Raw genomic sequence first — 19,779 nt, 5'->3', positions numbered from 1 at the left:
GCAGCCTCTGTCTGGGACTCTACTGCATCGATAGAACTAGTGTCTGAAACTACAACCTTTCATCCACCCAACCATCCATCCATCCATCCATTTATCCAATTACCAATTCATCCACCAACTCTTCCCCGTACCCTTCCATCCTGTTACTTCTATGGGTAAGGCACCTAACTATGTGCTGGTGGTCCTGAAGGGATTGTGACAGCTACAGTGCTGCCCTTAGGATGCTCACTGTATATTATGAGAGAGGGGTAAATATTAATTTATTAAGCAAAAAAAATTAAATTGTAATACTTCCTTTCAAGTAGAAAGCAAGATGAGTCATGAACATATGACAAGGGAACCCCCCCTGGCTTGGAGCATCAGAGAAGTATGGCTTCTGGCAATGACTTTCCAATTGAGACCTAAAGAATAAGCGACATCAACCTAGTTGTAGAGGGATGGGAACTGCGCTCAGGGCAGAGGGGACAGCTTTTGCCGAGACCCAGAGAGGGTGGGGACCTCAGCCTTATTTTGAAAGAAATAAGTCGTAGAGAGTTTCCCTTATTAGGCTGGAGCTATGGGTAAAGGAAGGTCCCCAGAGCATGATGACAATGTAGGGTTTACTCAGAGTACAGTGGGAGCATATGGAGTAGGATAATGACAAAATCAGAACTCTGCTTTTCAACTTTCACTAAGGTAGCTCCCTGGAGGGAAGTAGGAGAAGGGTAGAGATGAGAGCAGGTTACCTTAACTTTCATGGAACAATCTAAGAATTTGCCCCTTCCAATGTCTACCTACATTCCCAAAGCCCAACCTGAACTTCCTTACATGGAGGCCCTGGCTATTTTGGCAAGCACAATCAAAACTAAGAATCTTTTTTAAAAAATGTTCCCAACATCTGTGGATTTAAATGTGGGCTCAGCACATTTAAGGGAGAACCCCTAACTTTTACCTACGAGAAAAAGATACAATGCACTCACGTGAAAATTTAAATTATTATGGAATAAAAGGACCCTAAAATCATCAGGGCAAATATTTCTCATAGACTTTTCACTTAAAGAAATCACCAATTGCTTAAAATATATTTTGCTTCATATGTTTTGCTCCAATTTTTTAATGTCTTAATGAAATAGAGATTTAACTATTCAATGACAAAAAATGGAATGCTTGGATAGATTATGGCACTGCTTATTAAAGCTTCCCACTATGTTAGCGCAATTTGTAACCTAAAGGCAACCAAACATTTTAGCCTTGCTGTAAATCTGGTGATACCATGTGGATTACATTTTTTAGGTTTTGTCTTACTTTAATTTTTGTTTAAAAACTGGTAACTTTTTTATATATCAACAGTGAATTCCACATTTGATACATCCATTTACTGTCAATTAACTACACCAAAAAAAAAGAGAATCCTGCCTACAATTATTTAGGTTGTAATTTTTCAAATGAGGTATTTTATTTAGTTTTTCTGAAATTTCACAGAAATTACAGAAAAGGAAATATAAAATTAGCACTGATTTTGTCACTAATTTAAAATACCAGATTTACTAGACTTAATGTCCTAAAACACAAAATGCTCTTCCAAAAAAACCCCAACAACTTTAAAACATAGTGACAAATATGTGCAATAAATGACAAACGATGACTGCTGTTAACTGACAAAAGACTCAAAAGCAGTAAAGATGACACATGCCTGGAACACTTGAGTAACAGAGCGTCAACAGAAGAACAAGTGCACCTACTGTCTTCTGGTTCAGGGCAGAGACTCAGGGAACCTGACAGGTGGCGTGAGAGTCCTCAGTGACTGTTGTCCGAAATGAGCAAGGACAGGACTCCTCCGCATGTGTAAGTTCACCTGAATACAGACTCTGGCCTCAGGCCTACAGATGATGATACCCTGATTTCCCCTTCAGGAGTCATTTGGAGTAACCGAACTCACAGACACTGACAACACAAACACAAACTTGCACACACCACCCCTTGAGTGTCTATTTAATCCTGTACCATAAGTCATACAATACAAATTCCAGGTATAGTGAGGAAATGTGCTTCTTCTCCCTCCAGGTAAGCTACAAAGGAGACTTCACTCCAGTCAAATCAGTAACAATGGCAAGTACAGCCCTCTGCAGGGGAGGAATGTCCGCATGAACTGGGTCTGAGAGCTCCATCCCCACACAGGAACAGGCATGCCGAATTCTAGTCCTTTCCCTAGGGTTGGGATGTCCCCACTACTTTAATTTTTCAGAGTTCCCGTTTCCCCCCTCCAGACAACTACTGTGCAAATAATTTTTGCAGAGCACCAGGATTCTTGTCTCCCTATTTAAAAAATTACTCATTTATTGAATAAGTTTTATTAAGAGCTAAGTAAAGCTCCAATAGGGCTTTACTATGTGCCAAGCCCTATTGGAAGTGCTGGGGATAAAGCAGGAAGAAGTCAAACATAAATTCCTGCTATAATCTCAGTATTTAGCATAGTAGGTAGATTGCTTAGCATTAAGAAATCACCCTTAACTCCAAACTGTCCTTTTAAACTCTGCTTTGTAATATTGAGGTTGAAACTCTATAAATCCTATTTCTGTTCTACTACCTACTCTTCATTCACCTCTGTCAATAGGCCACACGATGAAGGACCAGACCATTGAGGAAGGTGAAAAATCTTGCTCCTTCCCCTCTGCTCCTTGTGGTCTTTCTGTTTGCTCCCAAAAGACTTCCTCTTTGCTGGTTGGACTTCCTGTCAGCTCCATTTACTTCCTATCGGTCCCTTATAGACTTTGTGTTGGCTCCCTGTGGACTTCCTCTTGGCTTTCTAGAGTATTTTATTTTATTATATTTTACTTTATTTTATTTTATTTTCCCCCCATGACAATTATACTCCCTATACCCTCTTCCACCTTCACACCTCACCCCTGCAATCACTACACTATCATCCTATAGTCTTCCTGTCTGATCCCTTTGGACTTCCTGTTAGCCTCCTATAGACTTCCTGTCTGCTCCCTACAGACTTCTTGGTTTCTGTTTCCTAAATGGACTATGATTGATACAGATATTGATTAAAAACTAAGCAGGAAAGTAAAGCAGGGAAAAGAAGAGGAAGTATGTGTGGCAGGAGAAAGAAGAGGTCATTTTAGATGGGTGAGCCAGGGAAGTCCTCATAGTAACAGTGACATTTAAGAAGAAAAACTGTCATATATGTGCTGAACAGATCCATTCAGCCTATTCTTGTTGAACGTCAGTCAAGAAAGACCCTACTTTAAAGACATTGGTTTCATGTGGCCTCTGCTTTTACTCTCTCTGAGCTGGATGTTGTTGGAAATAGTCACTGTCCTTCGGAGAATCCCAGACTTGGCTCATCCTCCGGGGGGAACAACCACAGGGATCACATTCCTGCTCTTCCAAGGGGATTCTTTCTGCATTTTGAGGCTGATCTTGTCCATGAAGAAAATCCTGGTCATACTGAGTGTGGAGCACTATTGCAAAGATCCTTACGGCAAAGTACTCTAGTGACCATGATGCGGGTCAGTATGAGGTTTGTCCTTGGTGGTGAGAGAGAAGCATAAACCAACACAGGGGTATCAGAAGCACCGACCACTAACCAGTCTGTTCTCTCCCCACTGGTGCATGGCCTAGGCCTCCAGACCACAAAGTTCTTGGTTTATTTTTAAATTCTCTGACATATATGCCAACAGCTAAATTCCCTTAACTGGCTACTCCTTATAATGTAAAAGAAATAGCATAGACTGTGTGTCAGTGAAAACACCACTGGACAGAGAATTTGAAGAAATGTCTCTTACAACTGTTTAATCTCCACCTGGCTTTCTAATATTGGCCAAGTCAGTCTATCCCTTGGTATCTCAGGTTCAAACCTGAAAAAAAGGAAAGTGGAACAAAACCGTAAGTTTTATAGGTCATTTTCTGTAATCATCTAATTTTTGTTTACAACTAATGGCAAGCTAATAGAACAATATGTGGTCCCTTCAAATATAAAAGATTATCTTATAAAGCATTCTTTTGATCCCTTTGTAGTAATTAACACATTCATTGTCAATTTCATTTTTTTACTATATTTATGTAATTATTGAGTACTTTTATTCAGTCAGTTCCCCACACTCACTTTTTAAATGTCCTAATATCCACAAATCTTGGTCACACTTTATCTAAAAACCTCCCACATGCTTCCCAAGACTGACATATTTTCACCAGGGTATACCACCACCAGCCTTTCCAGAGCGACAGTTTTCCTTTAAAACTCATGTTATCTCTTCTGACAATCTCCATGTTGATTCTTCCTTTATACTTCTGTTTTATTTTTCTAGCTCATGAACATTTTTCAACATCATTGAAATTTTGGCAATATTTCAGATAGTTTTCTAGGATTTATTAGGTGCTTTACAGAAACTCTCAATGACTAAAGTTTCCAGAGAATCCCTGGAGTTTGTGGCTGGAAATAAAACCTTGTATAATTCAAACCAGGGTCCAGAGTAAGTCTCCAACCAAGTGAGGAAATTCTTAAAGAGACCTGAGAACTGTGGCATTTATAAGTTTTCCATCATTGTTAAAAACATGAATAATTACATTTTAGGGGAAGTGATATGTATCCTATGGATTAATATTGTAACAAACATTATGTTTTATGCAAAAGGAGCTAAAGTTCATTCAGATTTTGTTCCAAGGATTTGATATTATTGTTGTTGTTGTTATTATTATTATTATTATCATCACTAAAGTGCTAATCCAAGCAGAACTTGCATGAAATCTTTTAAAAAATCTAATCTTGAAACAGAAAATATTTCTATGAAAACTCATTTAAAAGCATTGACTAAAGTGAGTTTTAAAAAATGTCAGATAGCATATGAATTAACCATTTCTAAATAAAATATACGCTTCGAAAGAAAATTTAGAGCTTTTTGCATTAGTTATGGAAAGATATCAGATAATTAGATTATAAAATTAACTTTATGTTTATTCATACTTCAATAGAGGTTGAGAAGATATAGTATTTTTTGTTTGTAAACTTGAAATACAACCATACATTACAAAATAAAAAATAATTTTGGTTAGCATTTACAGAAACTTAGGGATACAAAAATAAATTATACAAGGTGTCTTAAAGAGTTTACCCCCTAATATCAAAAAACAAACATGTAAATAAATAATTATGGAATAAATACATGTATTTTCATAGAAGCCCCTGATATATTACAAATGGAGCCACTAAGCTCAGAGAGGGCTAGATGTCCCAGGATATGGCATTAAGGTATAAATCAAATGAGAAAATCATCACACTTTATGGGGAATTAATGGGGGCACAATGAAAAGTCATGTGAATGATCTTGCAGGTCTCTCTTAGGCAGCAATGGCCTCACGATCGAGGGAAGAATAATGGTATTATGGTTTAGGTGCTGGTTCTGGAATCAGGCCACTTAGGTCCAAATTCTACTCTTTTAAGAATGATCTTAGGGGTTATCTGTAAAATGGGGGTGATAAAATGGTTTGGGGGAAGTAATCTCTAAAATGTGTTAATAGAAGCACCTAGCACAGACTGACTTATAGAATGGCAGTGTGGGTTTGGCAGACAGTCTCTCCATTTAACTGAAACAACCATTTAACTGCTAAATATTATGTACACAAGCCACACATAACACATAACACATACACATACCCATTTAAAGTCTCTGTAAATTGTTCTAAGGGCATAAACAATAGAGAATGATTTATTGAATTAAATTTAGTAAACTGAGAAAAACATGGTTAAATTTGGTAGCACTTAAGCCATGATCTGGTCACATAGTCACCCTGTTCTCTGCGCAGTGTGACAGAGCTTTACTCCAGGCATGTGCAGCCAAGGAGACAAGGGCTCCTCTCCCCTCACTCCCATTCTAGAGCTATACTTTCATGTCAGGAAGAATAAGCCACCAGCATCTCTCATCTTCCCAGATCTGTATTTCAGAAGCTCTATTCCAGGCAGGCATGACCATGAGCACCCATTTCCCTTCTACCAACACAGCCCCTACTCACAGAGTAGAAGCTCTACTCCAGACTCAGCAAACAGAAAAACAGAAAGCAGAATACCCCCATCCCAGTTCTTTTGTAACACAGAGGTTTCAGCCCAGGAAGCAAAAGCAGGGAAGACCAGGTGATACCCTCCCCACCCGGAGCTCCACTCATAGAACGGGAAGGAATGTTATTCTGGAACAAGCAAGACAGTACCAGCCCACATTTTGCCCAGGAGGAGAGGCAAGCTAAAAAAACAAGGAGCTTACCTAAAACAGCTGACTTTATTTGGAAAAGAGCATGTGAATGTTTATGCCTAGGGCATTATTAAAAACCATGGAGCTGTTATGGTGCTGGGGTTATGGGATGTCCTTGCCTATCCCCTCCGGTGGGCTCAGCCAGAGCCACCCCCAGTGGGAGACTTTTGATTTGTCTTTCCCATTCACAATCGCCCTGCCACGCTGAGCTCAGTTCTGTGGGGGAAAAGGGGTGCTGCACAGCCCTGGTACCTTCTGAGCACATCTCCCTCAAAGGCTGTTATCCAGGAATTAGACAGCCAGTGGGTTGTGTGGCTAAAGCATGGTGGAAAAGGGATGTTTTTGCCCTCCTTGCAGGCCCTGCTCCCAGTAGGAGATTCTTTTGACCTAACTTTTGAGTCCCTGGGGGACTCTACCATGTTGTGCTGGCTCCTGCAGTGGTGCTGGCTGGCTGCACCCAACCTGAGCTTGCAGTGTGCTCCTCCCAGGGGAAACTAGGGTTGGAGACTCTGACAGAGACTGAGTGGTATGTCTATGGAGGAAGGGCCACTCTCCCTCAGTAAGTGCCTAACTGCACTACCCCCAAGCAGGAGACCCATAAGCTTGGTCCTCCTGACCCTGGTTGACTGGCCCCATCAAGCTTGTGTTTTGTGGAAGGTCTGTGGGTTGTGGCCAGCCTGGCCCCACTGTACAGTCTTTTTTCAGAAGGCTCTGGAGGAAGACCAGGTAAGTGAAATAAGAGAAAGAGAAGCACCATGTGATTTCACTATTATGTGGAATCTCAGGAACAAAACAAACTAATAAAATAGAAGCAGACTTGTAGATGCAGAGAACAGATTCAGCAGTCAGATTGGAGAGGGGTTGAGGAGCTGGGTGAAAAAGATAATAAGATTAAGCAAAAAAAAAAAAAAGAGCAGACACAGACAACAATATGGTGCTTGCCAGAGGGAAACAGGGTGGGGGCAAGTAGTAGAGTATAAAGGGTGGATAATGCTGATGGAAGGAGGTTTGACTGGGTGGTGAACACAGGATGCAATATACAGATGATGTATTATAGAATTGTGCACTTAAACCTGTATAATTTTATTAACCAAAGTTATCCCAATAAATTCAATTAAAAAACAAAATTGATTATATACCCCATATGTTATTTAAAGTTTCCTAATAGTTACTTTTAAAAAAAGTGAAAAGCGAAGGTGAAAATAATTTTAGTGATAGTACTAAATCCCATATATCTAAAATGTTATTTCAACATGAAATCAACATAAGAATTACTAATGGGATATTTTATATTTTTTACACTTACAGGATGCCTCATTTTGAACAAGCCGTATTTCAGGTGCTCAGTTGCCACAAGTGCCTGGTGGCTACCATATAGGATCCCATTGATGCAGACATTCCCAGAAGGTCATTGTGGCTGAGAACCACTGAAACAGGAATCGGGGTGGGGGGGGGCGGGCAGGGGAGGCATTTTTGAACCCTTTTAGTAGGGAAGTCTCCGCGGCCAGGGTAGTTTCTGCTAGTTTTTAAATAATTTTCATGTGATTATTGAAATATGAAAGTCTGTGAATATCTGGGAATACAATTAGGAAAAAATACCCATTAGGAAAAGCACAGTACATCTTTAATTTCTACTAGTTTATCAAACACTATTTGCTTATTCACCTATTCAATTTCACTCTAAGGACATCTTAATATTAATTATAAGCACAGTAGCCATGGATTTGAAGTACTTTTCATTTTAAATTATTCAGTTCCTTACACCAAAAACTGGTGAGCGTTTGAAAGCATAACACCCAGACGCTTTAGAGATATTTTAAGAGCTCAAAAAATTAAACTAAAGGGAGAAAACCAATGAAACTAAAAGTTGGCAAGAAATTATAATTTTATAGAAAATCTTGTTTGGAGCCAAATTCCTAAAAAGACATTGGGACTGTGGTAATATGTTTCTTATTAAAACAGTGAGAGTCTGTGTTTGTTTAATTCACTCAATTTATTGTGTCAAGAAAAAAAGAAGACATTTCCCAAAGAATATGGGCAATAGTCTGTTAACCTAATATTAAAAGGCTGAAATGAAATAACAACAACAACAACAAAACAAAACACCAAAAAAATCATGGAGTTGTAGTTGCAAGCAATTAAGAACAGGCTGTTAGCCTCATGATACACACAGAAATAAGCAAAACAGGCCACAGACTAGAAGTTCAGCAGGGACTCAGGGAAAAAGACATCGAAAAGACACCTAATACCATTTCCTGTGGTATTAGAGTGGTCTCACAAGCAGGCAGCATCATCCTGTAAAGGAGGTTCTCTTTAATAAAGTCAGACTGTGGAGCAATTTATGTCAAAAGGTGTTGTAAAAAAAACAGCAGTAAGCTAGTAGTTAGTGTAGTTAGTGTAGGCTAACAGCTGAGTGTGACACCAATAGAGGCAGAGTAGCACGGGCTTTCGGGAAGACTGGGCTTGCCAAGTCTCCAAACCAACAATTAAAAAGAGAACAACCATAACAAGCCCTGGAGTGGCAGAGGTGGTCATTATCTCGAGTTGCTACAATGTATTATCTAATCTATGACAATGTATTACAATGTTTAGTTTTTAGCAAAAAAATATATATACGTATACTCACATATATATTGTGAGTATATATGGATATTACTCACAATATCCATATATATATATATATAGAGAGAGAGAGAGAGAGAGAGAGAGAAAGACAAGTACCATGTGATTTCACTACTATGGTACAAGTACCATGTTAGTTCATATATATATTTATATATATGACATGCAAAGAAAGAGTGTGACCCATACACAGGAAAATAAACCACCAATAAAAATTGCTTCTGAGGGGACCTGCTTATTGGTCTTAGTGCACAAAGACTTTAAAACAACTATTATATAAATATGTTTAAAAAATCAAAGGAAACTGTAGTTAAAAAATTAAGACAAAGTCTACAGACCATGTCTCATAAAATACAGAATAAGATAAATTATATAAGAGAACCAAACAGAAATATGAAGTAGAAAAGCATAATATCCAAATTAAAAAAATTTACTACAGAAACTTAGCAGTATATTTGAACTACCAGAAGAGAATGAGTCAACTTTAAGATAAACCTATAGAAATTATGCAATCTGAAGACCCCAGAGAAAAAACAATGAAGTAAAATAAATGGATCCTCAGAGAAATGTGGGGACCATTAGCATATTAACATATGCATAATGGCATTATTCCTGGGTTACCTACACCAACAGATACCCACACCAACGCACATTATAGTAAAAATGTTGAAATGCAAAGACAAAAATCTTGAAAACAGCAGCAGAAAAACCACTCCTATGTACAATAAACTAAAGTAAGATAAACAGCTGACTTATAATTAGAAACAATGAGATCCAAAAGGAAGTAAAATGACATATTCAAAATGCTGGGGAAAAAATAACAGCAACAATAAGCTGTGAACCAATACTCTCTGTCAAGGAAAACAAAACCACAATGAGATACCACTTCATATTCACTAGGATGACTATGATAAAAAGATGGACAACGAGTGTCGGCCAAAATGTGGAGATGTTAGACCCCGTGTACATTGCTCTGTATGTGGAAAATGGTACCACTACTGTGTAAAACAGATTAGAAGTTTCTCAAAATTTTAAGCATAGAATTTCCATATGACCCAGTAATTACACCCCCTAAGTATAAACCCAAGAAAAATGAAACATATTTCTGCACAAAAACTGGTACACAGATGTTCATAGCAGCATTACTCACAATATCCAAACATATTCCACAGAGGACTAGAATAAATGTTCCCAAACTCAAATCTGAGGACCTGGGGAAAAACCATTTGTCACCTTGGCAACTGCAATGTCTTCCAACTGTAAACAACCTTCTTTAGTTGAATGATACGGCATGCTAAACTCTTAATTAGGCAGTATATTTTCACTTAAAGATAATAGTTTTGTACTATAGATGAAATCAAAAGCATAGGATATTGGTTATTTCCCATAACCAGGGATCTTGTTTTCAAAGTGCTCTCCCATAGGGTCTGCAAATGTGTGTGAGTGACCACAGAGCAAATAAAAGAGAATTCTACTGACTCCTGGCTCCCCTCAGATAACTGGGTCAATTAGAAACCCTGAAAAAAAAAAAAAAAAGCTTAACTGTGATCTACCTGGAGCTTAATCAAAATCTGTAAGGGTGAGGAACAACAACACTGACAGAAAAGACCCATCATCCAACTTAAAAGACATGTTAGTTTTCTTTATATGTTAACGGACTTGGAAGATGAGGGCTGCGGTAACCATCAATCAGGAAAGAAATAACAGACTTGGCAGCCTCGGGAGGGACATTCCCATTCAACATTCTTTATTATCTGGCTAAAGGGAGAAGACTTCTTTATCCTCCCTTTTTCTTCCTGAAAATGCCTTTGATTTGTCTTATCATATGGCAAAAGCCCCTGAACCTCACACCCGTAGGTCTACTTGAGGTCATATTTGTTACGAACATCTATAGACAGAGCGTCAGTGAAGTTGGGATTAATATATTTGGAAGATTAATGGTGGAAGCACACAGATTTCTCTTTTAGTGACCAAAATATTAAATTTCAGTGTTTATTAACCAGCAGAGCCCCTTTATTCTGTTCTTTTCCATTTCTTTATTTTCACATAGTTGCCGTTTACAGCTTTCACTAACTCTTTTGAGTTCAAAGACAGCCACAGAACTGGGAGAGCTTTGGCTCACAGCAGCCCTAGCGTCAATGAGCCTGCGCCCCTGCTGGGTTAATGGAAAGCACCTTGCCCAATCTCTGCAAACACATCCAAGGATACCGAGCTCCGAAGGGCATGGCACATTTCCTACCACACAGGTGGCTTCCATTTCTAGGCTACACCTTTGTTGAAGAAAGACAAGGAAGAACTACCTTCCTTTAGTGCATTACATGAAGAGTTTAGCCCTGTAATAAGGAAGGTCTATTTTTCTTGGGAAAACATGGAAAAAATCAGCCACAGTGTCTTCATGCTTAACAAGTTTGCCAAATAACCACCACCCTATCCTTGGCAACTCTCTACTGTATCATTCTCAAACCAAGAGTCTTGTACAAATAAGAGTAGACATGAGACTGACCCATACCAAATTCCCTGAAAAAGCAGAAGTTAATATTTTAAAAAAATTAACAGGATTTAGCATTTGCAAATATACAGTATTTTAAGAACCTGGTTACAAATGATCCTTCATCATCCACTATTCACATACAAATACACAAAATCCTTCTGATATATAGATTATGATTTCTCCTTTTCAAAAGGAAAGGAAATCTAAGGCAGACTTAAAGCACTTTCTAGAGATATAGTAAATGTTCAGGAACCTATTTGCCAAACCTTTAACATGGTCGTGACCTTACGGTGTTTGGCTCATACATCTTCCCTTTGCTATCTAAATTACGTTCGTCCTACATTATGTGTGACTGCTGAGCTTGCACTCAAGAATCTAATAAGCTTTTCTTTCCTAAAAATATGAACACATTTTAAGAAAAGTAAAAGACAAGCCATTAGGATTTCAGTTTGGATCAGACTGAGGGACACAGTATCTTGTCAACTGGGCCAGATGCCTCATGCTCTAGGGATCCCAGCAAACTGGACCACATGAAGAATCTAAATGATGTTTAATGTTTTAATGTGATATTAAGATAATAGGGGATGCACCAATAGAATCATCAGTCCAATAAAATCAGTACTTCCCTGCCATGAATTCATCAACCCATTTGGAATTAACACCCTAATTGGGAAATATATTATCCTCATCAGAATGACAGAAGTGAAGTGCTTTTAAGCCTCTGATCAAATAATTACCACGGCCAATCATCTGAGTACTGCATTCTGTTCAAAATGAGGGCACTTCTCCAGTGCTAGTAACGGACCAGTGGTTATGAGTACAGCCATCCTCTAAGAAGTCAATGCCTGCACAGGTGGCCATAAATTCTTATGCACAGTTTTCAAGCTGCAGTTCTTTCCCACAATTATTCTAGAACAACAAAGGCAATGAAAGGCGAGGCGTGTGTGTTATTTTCAAATGGGCCTAAGAAGGAAGGAAGTATGGAATATTTTAGACTGATCACTTGGCAATTGTCTCCTGCTTTTAAGATCAAAGAAGCCTGCACTACAATAATAGAAAATCAAGCTAAAATATTTCAAGGGAAATCGGTCATCCTTCCTCTTTCACACATCACTGTCCCTGCTACCTCACTGCAGGTAGCAACAGGTGTACTCACCAAACCTTTGCAGGTTGAAAGGGCCACGGAGGAATTGGTGTGGGATCGTAAGGAGCCTTGATAGAAGCAGAAATCCTCGGGCTGGAAAGCCTGCAGTGATTGAATGCCTCCCTTGCCCAACGTCTGTATGACAAATCCAGGAGCCACCAGGCTGCTGGACGTCTTCAACTCCATGTGGAAGTCGTGCCGGGACCCTTTCAGCCGAAGGTGAAGAGAGTCCCCTCTGAGCTGGGCCAGGGCTCTTTTCCTCCTCTGAGGGGGTGTGATTGTGTGGGACACGTAGTTTCCTTTGTAGTCAACCTCATAGGGAGACACCAGGTCATATTCTGAAAGGATAAGAGGCAGTGTGACTAAGGAATTTCAGAATTCTGAAAAGAACACCAAAGTTTTCAAATGCAATTTATCGCCAGATGAAACTTTCACTCAGAATAAAGTGGAGAAATTGTCTACATCAATCACCCACAAGTCCAAACTGCAGGAAGCACAGAACCATACAAGAAGGAAATGTTTTCCTTTACGAGGGAAGTCACGGCTGCTCCTGTAATGTGCTGCAACCAAGGCACCCGATTCCACAACACTTCAAAGGAAAACTAGATGGCAGACCAAACAAAACTAAAACATGGACTTTGATGATTATATTTCCTAAGGTTACTTTAGAGCAATTTTCATAGGTGTAAACATCCCTGTAGTTATATTGTTTCTGTTTTTTACAAACATCTCTATGGCTAAGAAATTTTAGCTTAAAGATGCTTCCAATTTTTCAGAACACACTTAAAATATGAATATGATGGGCTTTCTTTGCTGCTTATTTTTTGATATTCAGTTATTAAATCGCTGACTACATAGGAGAAAAGACGGAAGGCACACACATTCCAGGTGTCCCAGATGTTAACATTTGGAAATGTTCACATGTGTATTTGCTCCCAATGAAAGCCACTGTTGACCCTCCAATGGGCCTGGGCTCTTAACGCTTGATCATATTTCACACTCCGGGGCCTTTCAAAGACGTGCAGCACACTCTTCTTCCCACTCTAATTTACAGTATGCTAGCCTAAAATGCATTCAGCGAAATGATTTCTTTTTAAATAGTCAAGAGAACCCCAAGGAGGTATCAGATTTCCGGGCACCCATACAGGTCTGCAGAGCTTCAGTCACAGACACTCTCACAGTTTGCATTCCGTGCACATCTGAGTCATTTCCTCTCTGTGAAAATTACAGAGAGAAACTGCATCCGAATCCTGGACAGTGGCCGCCACTGCCTTCCTGGAAATAGTGTAGTTTTCTTCTCCAAAGAGGTTTCTCCCTTAGAGAAAATTACTTATTCTCATTTTATAACCAGGATTTGTTTTTTCAGTACCATCATTAATGATATCATCTCTACTCTCCAAAGGTCGGGGAAAGGTTGTTTCTGTCCCAAGCAGGACAGAACTTTGTCTAGCAAGGGGTGGCTTCCTGTCAGGGGCAACTGTCCCTGTGTGGTCAGTCACCTTCTACTCTCCAACTTGGACTTTCAGACCAGGTAAAGCTGAACTTGTCAAGGCTGGGGTTAAAAAAATTCTTAGTTAACGATGCATTAGCTTGGTTTATACCTTTCAGATAATTAAACATAGGGCGTAGAGCCTCCATTTGCATGCTAGCAATGAGCCAATGTACCTTCCAAGAGGGCCTGCTGCCTAACCTGCATTTTCTCTAACCATCAGAAAATAGCAGGTTAGTATGACTTCAAGTCTTCCTCCCAAGACGTATTTGAAACAGATGTCAAGCTGAAGCTCAGAGAAGGCTAGAAAGCTCTCCCCCTGCAATGAGTGAACAGTCTTTACAGGCTCTAAATGCAAATTCCTCTTACGTGCCTAACGAGACTCAGATACTAATATTCTTATCCTGATTCTAATGTCTGAAGAATGTGTATATGTTCTTCTTTTATTAGCAACATACCCTGTTAAGAAGCTGTTCTGTTGGATGCTTAAAACTGGGGCCCTTGCCGCCTTTGTGTGAGCCGAACAAGGTTCTTGGAGTCTTAGATAAAATAAAGCATTGTCCTGCTGAAGTGGTATTTGGTCACACGTCAACAGTACTCGAGTAATTTTTGTCATGGGAAAATAAGGTTTTATTCACAAACAAAACTCTTTTGTGACATGTTCCTGTCCACATGTCCCTTTGCTATCCAGCCCTTTGCTGAAGCCCATGGCAGGGGAGGGTCTGAGGCCAGAAGCCCAATCTGAACAAGAGGTAGAATAACTGAGGCTTTGGCTATGGCCTCTGTGACCTTAGGCTTCCTGTTTCCTCTGCTCAGAAGCTTTGATGTGGGACCCTCTGGGTCCATTGCAGGGCCCACAGGCATGGCCCTGCATACAGGTGCGGATGCATGGGCACTGGTGAGGTGGGCCACGCACAAATTAGACAGATAGCAGGTTCTGGCAGACAACCTGACAATCAACCATTGAAATATATGTCAAAGCAGGGTACTGTGTCACGTAGGGCAAAATACATGGAATTATTTCATAATTTTTAGGAATATGAGACAGTGAAACAAATTCAGTTAGACTGTGTGCAATGACAGAAGAAAGCGAAAACACATCAAGATTAGTTTGTCTGGTCTGGGTGTGTGACCGCAGTCTGCTATGGGCCATTCCGAAAGACAAAAGTGGAAGATGCATGGCCCAACTGCCTTCCTCATCCCTGCCTTCTGGACGAAGGGGACAGGCTGGTGTGACAGGGCCCTGTTGTTATCTGTCAACCTGCCCTCCCCCCTGGACTCTCAGGAAGTATTCCCCTATCACCGCTAGCCTGTCTCCATTCCAACAGAGGCTCTGGAGTAAGGACAGAGGCATGTGGATGGCTCCAAACACTGGCTAATGCACAAATTTATTGCATGTGAAAAGATAATTACCATTTAAAAAAATCAAATTGTTTCCAGATGATATAAGCTATATTCTTATGGCCTGTATTTTGATGGCAGATAATATCTATTTTTTAAAACAATGGCTGATAAACCCCTTTACACTAACACATGCAGTGTTGTGCTGATAAATGTGTGACAACCAGTTATCTAGGGGGAAAGAAAACAGGCTGGTTTACAGCATTTTCCAATTTCTCTGGTGTAAATACTCCCACCATGACTGATCTCGATTACCAATGTGTGACATCACTGAACGTGGACTTCAGAAGAGACTCACAGGAGCATGCTATCACATAGTATTTCCACCAAGCACATGCTATCCCAGCAAATAACCTCACAACCACAGATGATAGTAAAACATAGTAAAAGAATTGTGAAGTGATGATGAGGTTTGAGTATTTTAGTTTTGTTTGTACTATGATTACTTCCACTGTAAGTTTATACTTTTTAACTTTCAATAACCAGTTTGCAAAATTGGCTTGCAAAACAATCCCTTTTGAAAGTGAGGTGTGGCAATGGGTGATGGCTGAAGACCTGGCTTTCAATTTATTCCAGTGGTTCTCAAACAGGGGTTACTTCCCTCCCCACCTCAGAGGACAGATGGCTACAGACATTTGTGGTTGTCCCTTAGCAGGAGTGGCCAGTGGTGCTATTGCAATCTAGTGGGTTGAATATAAGGAAGCTTCTGCGTGGTCTTCAGTGCACAGGACAGACATCGACAACAAAATGTCAACAGTGCGAAGCGGGAGAAATGCTGCTGTAGTGAAAAGACAGTCCTTCAAATCAAATACACACTCTCAGTTACATATGAATCAACGTGAAAAGGTCATACATAGCTAAAGAATTCAGTGAATGGACAAAATAAGTATAGCATCTCATCATACTATTTGGAGAGCAGTCAGTATATAGTTTCAGTACACTGAAAATTTTAAACTAACTTTTGATCTTATGTTTTAAGACTATAATCCCCCAAACTATTGGTTTGTGGTTTTGAGAAAAAACTTAATGTGATTCCTGACCTCTGAGAATCCTTTAAATAAGACCTTGGTCCTATGTAGATTTTTTTTTTTGTAGATTTTTTTAAGGAGAAAAAAAATACACAGGGCTGCTTCAGTCAATACCTTGGACTACTTGATTTCAAAAGATTTTTTGAGCACAGAATCAGACCTAGGAAAACTCTGGTTTCAGACTGAGAGCATGAGGTGTGGACCACCTGTACGTGTCCTCGGGCTGACGTGACCAGCTGCGGAGAGTCAGTTTTGCACACTGCATCCTCATGTTGCCTTCAGTGCTATCACATTGATATCCTGAAATCTGCCATGGTGGGAATAACGACCCCATGACAGCAAGCAAATGTTGCAAGTCTGAGCTCCAAAGAGCCTCTTGTTAAACATTTACACCACTGGTCGATCTGAAAGAGACTGCCCTGCCTCATGCGATGTGAATATTTGAATGTAAATCAATATAAACTTCCAGAGCACCAACACAGATCTATTATGGCCAATGAAACAAAATTCGAAGGAACTTGTAAACCTTCCTGGGAGCTTTATTTACTCTAGAATGAAAAAGTTAGCAAATTTGTGGCATGCCTCTGCTCTTAACAAGAGCCACAATTTTTACTATAATGGTAAATTAGAAGGAGAAAACATGTAAATCTACTATTAAGGAAAAGCAATGCTAAATCAGCCAAAATGTAATGGGCATACCTAATGTCTGAAAGTAGAATTTCTCAATTTAGTTACCCTTTGTTGTCTCCAAGGGTATATGGAGTGCTCTTTCCTATTGCGTAATTACTTCAGACAACCAGTAAAATTTGCAGTAGAGTTTTAAATATATATTGAACAAACATTATGGCCAAAAGAGTTATTTTAACTAATACAAATATAACTGTATACTTGTATACAGTAAACTGACCCCGGCACCACACACAGTTTATTCTTGTTCTTTTGCAGATGGAAACAGGTAACAATGCTAAGTAGAAAGACTTTCTCTGGTTGTGTGAAGGTTGATCCCAGATACCCCCTCTCTCAGCTTAGCCTGTTAGAATTAAAGACCTAAACCAAATGGAGTTGGGGGATGAGAACAGTTTGTCCACTCAGCTAGACCTTTATTGGTGATGGACTGCACCTTCCACTTCAGGTTCTGACCAAGCAAGGTAAGGGGCTGTCGTGAAAAATCTGGGCTGTGACATGAGCTGAGGTGCCTGGTGATTGGAGCTGCGTGCCAGCCAGGCTGCAGTCCAGCCCATAGGGGTCTATTCTCCCAGGGTTTGGAAAAGCACCCTTACACAGGAAGTCTTGGCTGCCCCTCCTGGAAGTAAATGGTTCTCTGTCTATAATGTTCTTATCTTAAAGGAAACTTCATAAAGTACTTTGAAACTCTCTTGAGACCTTCAGGAATTTTTATAATTTAAAAAAACTAAAGTTTTTACAAAAATCTTTTTTTATGTGTGAGGGGTAAATTAACATCTAATGGGGATAATTATATTGTAGACTGCATTGTAAGAGAAACAATAGAGAGGACCAGGCAACCCCAAGAAGGTGAGCTCTAAATACACAGTGAAAAGTAGTTTTTAAATATTTTATATTATTTACATCTAGCGCCCTCTGGTGGTCCTGAAAAAGGTCCTCTGATCCTGCATTCATCTGATTTATTACTTTATCTGCTATTTATATAGTCAATCGAATTTCAATAATTAATGCAGCCATTAAATTACTGTCTTTATGTAGTTTTATCAAGGTGAAGAAACCATATCTAATTATTAACTGTAATAATTATTTCTAATAATTACTTCTAATTATTAACTCTACTTTTCAAGATTTTCTGAATTTATGCTGCGATAATCCAATTTCGTTCTTCCTTCAAAAGCCATTATTCACATTTCAGATGTCCATTTATTGTTGAAAATAATGCGAATGCTAATATTTAGTAATGGCCAGTGTACGGGGCTCAGATTAGAACTGTGGAGCCGCCGAAGTCCCGCACCTGTTCTCCCTTTCACCCTGATGCAGCTCAGGACCCAAGAGTCCGTTCCCAGGACAGCGGAAATTCCTAAATGCCGCTTGTCAGCAGCCAAAGTAACACCACACGTTGCAAAAGGATCAGATTTATTTTTGTGACAAATTACGGCACAGGGTATGAACATGGCTTATGATGTCACAATATGCTCACTGCCCCGATTCATGAAGAGCATCAACCTCGATACTGAGATCTAAGTACTGAGAGACAATGGCTGCCTCTGCCTCCTGTTCCGAGTCGAGGACAGAGAGCTCAGTTTAAAAACCAGGAGGAGGGGGAAGGAAGGGGTTGCTCTTGGTCGTTGCTTGGATGCATACATTGATACATCCTGGAGATCCCTCCTTGGCTCTTTCATGCTTTTTCAGTAAAACATATTCCCTTGCCTTTTCCGCTAGTGTCTGCGGTAATAACGCTGGCGAGCCCTCGCTGTTTCACACGGACGTATAAGGTAAAATACTGGTGAAAGGGGATTCAGGTGCTCCCTTGTAAGAAGCAGGGCAGTATCTTAGGAGTTCCTAGAGTGATGAACATTCACAGCACCTTAAAAACCAGCGGTAGAGGGTCACCAGCTGTTACATCGCAAGGATTAGAAACCTGCTCGCCGACTTACCGCCCTTTTCCACCCAGGCGGGCCACTCCGCAGGAATGGAAGGACGCCGGACGCTTGGGCTCCCTGGCGAGGCCGCTGAGGGTCCCAAGGCGCACGCAGGTGCCTTCTGGAAAACAGCGGCGACACCTTGGTGAGACTGGTGGCTAGGCGAGGGGAGCCGCGAGGGACACTGACCCTACTGTCGGGGACTCACCTGCACACCCACCTGCGTCAGCAGCAGCACCCAGAGAGCTGCGCAGCTGGGGCTCCGCATTGCCCCGCTGCCCCGTGCGCCCCGAGCCCGTCGCTGGAGCAGCGACCCCGCGGGAAAAACGCACGGCTTCATTCCGGGGCACTTGGGACGGTCTGGGGCCCGCGGGATGTTCCGCAGCCGAGCGGGGTGCAAGTGGGCACCCACGAACTGATCCGATTGGAGCACAGGAGGCTTCCCCTCCGTGACTCTGCCGCCCGCGGGGGTTATTACTGCGGCTCCGCACCGCGCGGGGGGGGGGGGGGGAGGAGTGGCGCCCGCCGCAGCGGGGGCGGTGGTGGCGGCGGCGGAGCTGCGGCCCGCACCGTGGGAGAACAGGGGGAGGGGTTGGAAAGCAGGCAGGAGAGGAGAGGAAGAAGGTAGGAGAGGGGAAGCGGACGGAGGAGGGGAGCAGGGGAGGGAGAAAGGGGAGTTGGAGAGGAGGGGAACGGAGCAGTAGGGCAGGAGGGGAGAAAATAGGGGGACAGAAGCAGAAGAAGGGGCAGCGGGTTAAAGAACGGGGGCAA

General features: G+C 40.9%; 1 protein-coding gene across 4 annotated transcripts in view; it reads right to left on the bottom strand.

Moving 5' to 3' along the window:
- The window catches only part of ADAMTS16 (ADAM metallopeptidase with thrombospondin type 1 motif 16), a 124,185-nt gene extending 104,825 nt beyond the window's left edge, over positions 1-19,360 (bottom strand). For 2 of the 4 annotated variants that reach the window (XM_045186399.2, XM_045186402.2), the window contains exons 1-3: positions 19,217-19,360; positions 19,024-19,129; positions 12,497-12,822 (exon numbers count right to left, since the gene is read on the bottom strand). In XM_045186399.2, coding sequence (XP_045042334.2) covers positions 12,497-12,822; positions 19,024-19,129; positions 19,217-19,348 — 564 coding nt within the window. In that variant the 5' untranslated portion in view covers positions 19,349-19,360. Of the gene's footprint in view, positions 1-12,496; positions 12,823-19,023; positions 19,130-19,216 lie in introns of those variants that run through there. The other 2 variants (XM_045186400.2, XM_045186401.2) reach the window with 2 other exon arrangements.
- Between the last annotated feature and the right edge of the window lie 419 nt (positions 19,361-19,779).

The sequence above is a fragment of the Desmodus rotundus genome, chromosome 1, assembly GCF_022682495.2.
Source record: "Desmodus rotundus isolate HL8 chromosome 1, HLdesRot8A.1, whole genome shotgun sequence".
In the NCBI taxonomy this organism is placed as follows: Eukaryota; Metazoa; Chordata; class Mammalia; order Chiroptera; family Phyllostomidae; genus Desmodus; species Desmodus rotundus.
Note: the sequence above shows the minus strand (reverse complement) of the source record. Positions and strands in the feature narration are given on the sequence as shown.